General features: G+C 36.1%; 1 protein-coding gene across 1 annotated transcript; it reads right to left on the bottom strand.

Moving 5' to 3' along the window:
• Window positions 1-222: 222 nt before the first annotated feature.
• Window positions 223-6,247, bottom strand: LOC112142195 (solute carrier family 22 member 4). Its single transcript, XM_024265440.2, has 10 exons — window positions 5,607-6,247; window positions 4,174-4,277; window positions 3,923-4,077; window positions 3,514-3,685; window positions 3,207-3,333; window positions 3,031-3,131; window positions 2,726-2,940; window positions 2,003-2,185; window positions 1,369-1,504; window positions 223-954 (listed from the first exon to the last, which is right to left on the bottom strand). The coding sequence occupies exons 1-10, from the start codon at window positions 6,012-6,014 to the stop codon at window positions 882-884; spliced, it is 1,674 nt and encodes a 557-aa protein (XP_024121208.1). The 5' UTR covers window positions 6,015-6,247; the 3' UTR covers window positions 223-881.
• Between the last annotated feature and the right edge of the window lie 2,359 nt (window positions 6,248-8,606).

Raw genomic sequence — 8,606 nt, 5'->3', positions numbered from 1 at the left:
ACACACCCACTCACACCAAAAATGTTGATATCACAACTTGATTCTAGAAAAAGTACAGCTTTTCCTTGTTTACAACTTTTTAAGCCATAATTGTTAGATTTTACTCCTTAAAATGTTGAATTTTCTCACAATTTTATGACTTTTCATACATCTATTTATTTTCTATCATGGTGGCTCTAATACTCCGTTGTAACTACAGGTCAAAGTTTTTAATACATACAATATTTTATGATTACCATACAAGATTGGCCATTATTATGTTTCTCAAAATAAATCAAATCTTACCATATAATGTACCATGGGAACAATGTTAAATGGCAGCAAATCCATACAATTGATTAGAATTACACTTATGGCTCACAATAAAAACATGTAAATAATTTAGAGTAATTCCCATTTTACCCCACTTTAATTGCATACCTTTCCAAACAATAAAAAAAAAAGATTACCAACAAAATGTCAATTTTCTTAAAGAAACCTTTATTCGGCCAGATAAAGAAAACAGACATAAATTCATACAATTAATAGAAAAACAAAAAACTTAAAGCAGTTTACACTTGACTCCTTTTATCAGCATTTCATTTTTTACTTGCTGAACAACATAACCTAAACATCTAAAACTAAGCTTCATTTAAACATGAATGACGTGCTAAAAATATTCATACAATATTTGTGGATCTGCCGGCATTGCTGTCGTTCTTGAATAGCTTACATGTACTGTGAGTATTTTAAAATAAAGTAAAGCACAAAGTTAATATACATTGATTTATTTAAACTTGATTAAGGTGAGAATATAAGTCTAACATCACAGTTTCATAAAAAAACATTTCACACAAACACACAAGAACAGAAATAACTACACTGACCAGAACAATAAATAACTATAATTTAGTCTCTTTTCCCTGCCAAATGGACAGTTTCTCTCCAATGTGGTCTTCTTTGTCACTTCTTCTTCTGTGTAAAGACAAAAACGAAGTTTGGTGACATTAGGTAAAAATAAATATATAAAAAAATAAATAATTCATCTTATTTATTAATTCACTTTTGTCCTTTCCAGCAGAGAAAATTGAGAGAACAGTATAAAGAAGTAAGTTTATACACCAACAAAGATTCCTTTAAAACATCAGCATCACTATTTTTGAAATCATCATCAATAACCACATAGAAGAGAGAAAAGTTTTCTACATTTTTAACCGTTTCAAGGCTGGATTTATTTCTAATGATATAAATAAATATTGTTATTTTTCCCTTTCAAGGTGAATAATTTCTGCAGCAGTCCTGGACTGAAAGGTATGTTGCAAACTAGCAACATACAAGGTTAAAAGAAATTTAAGGTTAATATTGAAAACTGATTTAACACAAACTTACCCGCATATCCTCTGCATTTGTGGAATGGTCTCTGGTAAAACTTTTCCTCGAGTTTCTGGCAGGATGAACGTGATAACAGCGCCGCTGAGAGCCAGAACTCCCATCACTATGTACGGTAGAGCCTTGTAGTATTTACCTTTAAAATAGGAAAGGAAACAAGCATTGGGGAGATGGAGGACACTTCTTTTCTGTAATGATGTTGGGCATAATGTGCATTAAAATTCTGGTTTAAGCTTAGATTTAAATTAAACAAAAATTCAATTGGTAAAATACTCCAAAAGTACTAAAAAATATCCCTTTTTCAATTAGTGAGCAACTTGTTAAAAGCATTTTTCCCCTTTAAAGGGCATTTAATATGATTTATTTTTCAATATTCAATTTAAAACCTATTTTGTTTAGTTTAGAAAAACAGTTTTCACATAAGAAGTCATTTAAAATGAAAAGAAGTTGAACTTTCTATGACAAAAAATGGGAATTTTCACATTTAAAACTGAAGAAAAACAAGTACGTATTTAATTGAAAAATCAGTCAATAAGTATTTATCAATACTGCATACTGCAATACATTTTTTTGTTGAAAAATAATCAATTTCAATGAATGTTTTTAACAGAGGTTCCCATAGAAGTATTCTTACCCAGATAAATGATGAAGGGGGAGAGAATGGTGGCTATTCGTGCAGCCATGGAGCAGCAGCCCATTGCTGTGTTTCTGATCACAGTGGGGAAAAGTTCAGAGGTGACCGAGTACACAATGCAGAAGGCTGAAGTCACTCCAAACTTCCCCAGCATTTCAAGAAGCACAGCCACTGCGGGTAAATCTGAAGGAAAAAAGCTATTCTTAATACAAATCATAATTTTCGGATACTTTACAAATATTTTCACATTTATCTTTAACCACATGGAGAGTTATCTTAGGAGGAAATGCTTTGGAGCAAAGTTTTGGCTTAATATTTAACCTTTCAGACTCTTTCAACCACCTTGCAATAGTAAGTAGACTTTTTTTATTTTTGAGAAATAGACAGTTGTTTCTCAGTCATTTTATTTTTCAGTCATTTTATCTTTTGACCCTCTTTACCGAGAAGACGGGTCTAAGGGTTGGGATGCCCAGTTTAGTTTAGTCTGTTTAAACTAATCGCATCAGTTGGTTTGTGTTTATGTGCATAAATATAAATGAAATGAAACAGTTTAACTGTGAAATTGTGTGTTTTTTATGTTTTGAGAATTTCTATAAATGTGCAATGGAAATACAGCTATTGTACAAAATAAATATGTAAATAAATAAAATTGAAAAAGTAAATAAATATGAAAAGGTGATTATCATCCACTTTTTTTTCTTTGTCGTCAGCTCTGAGCATTACCTATTGGAATGAGACGCACACAGAGGATCATGACGCCCCCCAGGAAAAGTGTGGAGGACTGACAGATGTGTCTGGAGCAGAATCGCAGCAGCAACAAGGCAATTATGTACGCTGGGACCTCTGTCACGGCCGACAGGAAGCAGTTCAAGTAAGGGTTCCCGTTGAGATTTGACGTGTTGAGAAGTAAAGCGTAGTAACTTATGGTGATGATCATCCTGTCAAGACATAAATTGGAAATCTGAAAATAAGTAGGAGCAGAAGCTAAAGATAGAGTTTTCCTTGAAAGTCATTCAGTGAAACATTACCATAAACTGGCACACGCCATTATTATTGATAATATGTTGCAGCTTTTCACAATGACCATAATGTTGATTTTCTTTTCCTTCATTGCCAGAGCATCCTCAACCTGGAAAAAACAGCAACATAAATGGTAATTTAGCATTTAATTCAACTTTTGTGTTAATTGTGTGGTCCTGCTCACCTCTGCTTGTGTAAAAATGGGCTGTGGAACCTGGACTTTGTTCGTTTTTGCAGCCTCTTTCAGGATGGCCTCAGCCTCCTCTACTTTCCCCTGAGAAAGGAGCCAGCGTGGAGACTCTGAGAGCAACCTGAAAATAAAAGAAAATGGAAATCGCTTGGAAAATACAGAACAAAAGATGAACGTTATAAATTGATTAGCATGAAAAACTGTCTGCTAAAAAGATATACAGTTATCTACAATCATAATTGAGACAAATATAGCCTTGTTCTGTTTATTAAAGTTAAGAATTTTGCAGAAATATTCTTACCACCACAGAGGAATGTAGATTAAGCCAGAGGCAGCCATAGCAATCAGCAGTGACTGCCAGTCTCGAAGGAAATAGGCCACAGCCGGCATCGCCATGTACCCCACGGCTGAGCCCATGAAGACTCCAAGAGAGCAGAAAACCACTCGGATCCGCGGACTGAGAATTTCAGACCCTGTTGGAATATTTCAGCCAATTTGAATTCAATTGATTTTAAATAAATCAACAAAAAACATGCAATATTGGAATGGCGAAAGTCAAAACATTTTTGCATATATTGTATGGAATTTTATGAAAAACTATTTCCACAAAGCCTTGCCGTTTTCAAGTCCTTTGAATAATATAAAACAGTATGAACAGTATGCTTCTGTCTAATTAGTGCACACACAAAACACCAAAGTATAAGTAATACCCAGGACAAATGCAATGGTGTAGTTGGAGTATCCACCAGCCCCCACAAGACAGAAAATGAAGGTGAAGATCTCCCAGTTTGGGGAGAAGATCTGAGCTGTGATTGCCACAGTCTGCAGAGCCATCATGATGAAAAGCATCGGCTTCCTTCCAAACCTGGAAAAGAAAAGCTGTTGAGTCAAGTCAGTGTATTTATGACCCATATTAGGAACATTAAAGTGTTGATGAGTGCTTGAAAAAGTGACTTCCTACCTGTCAGAGAGCTGTCCTGATACCACAGTTCCCACCAGAACACCAACATAGTGAATGGAGGTGGTCAGTGGACTTTTGTATGCATCGTCACATACCAAGTCCCACTGCAAAATCAACGATTGTTTCGTTTTAGTTCACTGAGCACAACACACACCCTCTAAGTTCCGAAACAAAATAAAGACAGATGACGCCTCTATGAAATAATAGTAAAAAAAAGGATTAAATCTGACACAAAAACCTTGGATTTTTTAGGAGGTTTTCTAATAATTTACAAAAAAATAAAACATTATCTGTGCATTTTTTGTTGCATCTGTCCATTCTTTTACAGCTGAGGCTGTTATGTTATTATCTTTTTACTTTTAGATTGTATTTTCTGTCAGAGTGGGAGGTTTTCTGTTTTTCGGCTATCTTTGTTTGCAGATTTGCAGCTAATTGTCCAAAGAACCAGATTGGTTGAGGATTTTCTGGCCAAGAGTTAAATACTGAGCATTTTCTGTTGGTAGCTACGGAGCTGATCTGTCCCTCTGGGTAAACAGCCTTGAAAAATGTGTTCATTTTTATATAAAAAATAGATTTGTTTTTTGTAAATAAAGCCTGAATTTCTTTAATTTCAGTGGTCTTTGGGAGATTTTTTTGAGTTGTTTAATTTTTCTTTCTTTTTACAGTCTTTTAGACTGGGGTGTAACATCACACTTTTTTAACTAATCACTTATAAATGTACTGTTCGTAGAGTTTTATTGGATGTCTTGGTTACTGAGCAGATTGGTTAAAACAGCTTTATTCTTGCTTATTCTCGGATTTTACTGTGGAGTTTTTGCTGACTCAAGGACTGTAACTTGCTGCCTGCACAACTCTTGTGTCCTCATGGACTCTTCACCTTGTAACTGATTATGCAAGACAATTTTCTGCTGTAAAATTAAGAACAGGTAAGTATGAATGTAAATTGTTTATATGAATATAAACCAGGTTTTAGCAAAGCTTTGGCAAAAAATCAGGGAGGAATAAATCTATCGGAAGTTTTTGAAAACTTATAGATATTTCTTTAAAGTTTTTCCACATTATTACAAGCTTAAAAACAAAACTTGTAACAGCGTGAATTGCCTAAGTATAGGGAATTTAAATTCTAAATAAAATGTCTGAAGACTTCTGTATATTTGAAGGAAAGACAGAATCAGGTGATAACTAACAATTTGATAAATTCCTGTTTGTCACAAGAAAAAAATAGTTTTTTTGCCGTTTCTCAAACATCTACTCCTGCAAAAAATATATATTTTTTCCACTTTTATCATATTTTGAAGATAAGTTCTTCTGTTTTTCTTAAACCATCATCAAAACATGAATCAAAAACACTTACAGCTTCCTGAAAGATTTGCATATTTCAAAAGTGTTAACAGTTTATCAACAGCGAAAGTAAGTGACGTTTAATTGCTTACTTCTGTGACAATAGTTGACTCATAGATCTCTCTGCTGTATATCCAGCCATCCCGGCACTTTTCCCAGGGAATCTCACTCACATTCACGTCCACGTTGGGGAGGATGTTTCTTTCTGAATAGTTTCTGACGGTTTCCAGGTGAAGCCTCCTGCACGAGCTGCGCTGTACAGCTCCATCCACCGTCTCCATCGGTATCGTCTCATTTCTCCACGCTTCGCTTAGGTTGTAGCTGTCAGGAATGCGGCACTCATGAGGGGGAGTATCGCCCACAAATATAATGTAGATCCCGGTGAATCCATTTGGGAGGATGCTGACGGCCAGTGCAAAGAAAATTCTCATCTGAAATGGTCCCCAACTTCCAAGGAAAGACGTGATGGAGTCATAGTCTCTGATTTTTTCGTTGCCCATCAGTCCTTCAGAATTCTAAATAAAAACAAGAACAAACAATTGTTTTTTAAGTCTGTGCAGGCGAGTGTGCACTGTTCAGTGCAAGGCCATTGAAATTGCACAGTTGTCCTGATGTGTTACTAATTTAAGTGTGGGAGGTTACACACAGAGCTGTAAAAACCTTAGCACTGCCTAATCTCTGACTAAGTTTAATTGGGGTGTTAAAAAGCTATCAATAATTACTGACAGGTTTCACTGAAAAGCTGAGATTTTTATTCCCAGACACAAAAAGTGAATGTGTTATCAGGAGCAACAAGTAAAAAAATAACTTGTTACTCAATACAACCTAAAATAGAGAGTTAATCATTTTTATATTCAGATTAAACTTTAAGTTGAACTTTATAACAAGAGGTTTTGACCCCTTGGGTGGTCCTAACTACTTTAGTAAGTCTAACCTGAGATTGTTTTCTATTATAAGAAAGCACAAGATCATATACATGATATATTTTAACCTCAACACCACACTATGATAAAGATAAAGTCAAAGCTGATCTGTGTTGTTGCTGAATTGTAGCTTTTCATGAGCAGTTACTGAGGATCAAAGTCCTAAATACAGCAGCTACACCGGTGTATAGACGGACGATGTCTACGGTGTCAAGACCATTGAGACAACTGTGTTGTGCAATTGGGCTATATAAATAAAAGTGAAATGCATCTATAAAAGGGAAAATATCTAAAGTAAATTCTCCTCATCCTTCATGGCTAATGTTACAGCTTTACTTGTGTGCATAAATATATATATTTTTTGTGAGAAATGTAGTTAAAGCTGTTAATACACTCATTAGACACTTTATGAGGCACACCTGACAACTGCTCATTAACACAAATTTCTAATCAGCCAATCCCTTGGCAGCAACTCAATGCATTCATGGATTTAGACATGGGCAATGTCAGAATTTCAACCTTAATCTTTAAGTACTAAAAAAACTATATACTGCAGGACTATCTAGACATTAAAAGCGTTTGGACACCATGCTCACTAGTTTTCTTTCGTTTTTTTAAATGCCAGATTTCATGTCACCGATTTCACAAGGTGAAAATCCAATCGATACGAACATTTTAAGAAGTCTATTTGTAATTCCACTGTGTTCTGATGATGAAAATGTGAATGGATTATTAAACATGTAAATTTAAACATGTTTTTTACATGTAAAAAAAAAAAAAAAAAAAAAAAACTTTTTTTTTTTTTTTAAGGGCTTTCACCCGGAACTCCGGCTTCTTCCCACCATCCAAAAACATGCTTCATAGGTTAATTGGTGACCAAATTGCCCCTAGGTGTGAATGTGAGAGTGAATGTGTGTGTGATTGAGGCCCTGTGACAGACTGGCGACCTGTCCAGGGTGAACCCCGCCTTTGCCCATCAGTAGCCGCCGGGTTAGGCTCCGGCACCCCTGTGACCCCAAAAGGGACAAAGCGGACAAGAAGATGAATGAATGAATGATTTTTTTTTAGCAAAAAGTGTTAGACCGCAAGTTATTGTGGTCTATTATTCTCGAATGTAGTGAGCATCAACACAAGACTTCTAGGAAAATTTCTAGGGCACTTGATTTTGGAATTGTAGATTTGGACAGCACTACAAAATGGCAAAGCACTATATATTGCACTATATAGTGATTGAGCATGGAAGGAATTTGAACATAGACATGGTATTTCATATTTCTAGAACTTTGTTGTGCATAATATAGCAAATCACAATGACAATAAAGCCTTTTCTTGGGGTTAAGACGATCTTCCACAGTTCAAACCGAGCATCAAAATGGGATGGAAAGGTGATATAAGTGACTTTAAATGTAATGTGGTTAATGGTGCCAGATATACTGGTTTGAGTATTTCAGAAACTGCTGATCTACTTGGATTTTCACTCACAACCGTCCCTAGGGTTTACAGAGAATGGTCAGAACAGTTCTGTGGAGAGAAATGTGTTGTTGATGTCAGAGTTTCGATTGGAATGGGCACACTGGTTCCAGCTGATGGAAAGGGAACTCAAATAACCACTAGTTACAACCGAGGTCTGCATCTCTAACACGTCCAGTCTTGAGGTAGATGGGTTAAAGAAGTAGAAGACCAAACCAGGTGGCATTCCTGTCAGCTAAGAACTGGAAACTGAGGCTAATAGGTACACAACCTCATCAAAACTGCACAATAGAAAATTGGAACAATGTCTGGTCTGATGAGTCTCTATTGGTAGGATGGTAGGGTCAGAAGCATAGATCCATCCTGCCTTGTGTTAACAGTTCAGGCTGGTAGTGGTGGTATTATGGTGTGGAAGACATTTTCTTGGCACACTTTAGGCCCCTTAGTACCAATTGAGCATGGTTACAACGCCACAGCCTGCCTGAATATTGTTGCGGACTATATCCATCCCTTTATGACTGTAGTGTACCCATCTACAGAGTGGTTTCTTGAACATCTCAATGAGTTCACTGAACTCCAATGACCTCCACAGTCACCAGATCTCAACCCAATAGAACAGGGGTCTCAAACTCGCGGCCCGCGGGCCATTTGCGGCCCGCAGGATGATGATTTGCGGCCCGCGTCTTCATATGAAAGATT

Source organism: Oryzias melastigma, linkage group LG14, assembly GCF_002922805.2.
Source record: "Oryzias melastigma strain HK-1 linkage group LG14, ASM292280v2, whole genome shotgun sequence".
In the NCBI taxonomy this organism is placed as follows: Eukaryota; Metazoa; Chordata; class Actinopteri; order Beloniformes; family Adrianichthyidae; genus Oryzias; species Oryzias melastigma.
The sequence above is the reverse complement of the archived record's forward strand: the minus strand, read 5'-3'. Positions and strand labels throughout refer to the sequence as shown.

What these genes read in the sequence shown, in the direction of transcription:
- LOC112142195 (XM_024265440.2), bottom strand. Translation starts at nt 6,014, where the DNA reads ATGGGCAACGAAAAAATCAGAGACTATGACTCCATCACGTCTTTCCTT. An exon ending in AGTCAACTATTGTCACAGAA is followed by an intron (nt 4,278 to 5,606) that starts GTAAGCAATTAA and finishes TTGATTTTGCAG; the next exon opens with TGGGACTTGGTATGTGACGA. An exon ending in TCAGGACAGCTCTCTGACAG is followed by an intron (nt 4,078 to 4,173) that starts GTAGGAAGTCAC and finishes TTTCTTTTCCAG; the next exon opens with GTTTGGAAGGAAGCCGATGC.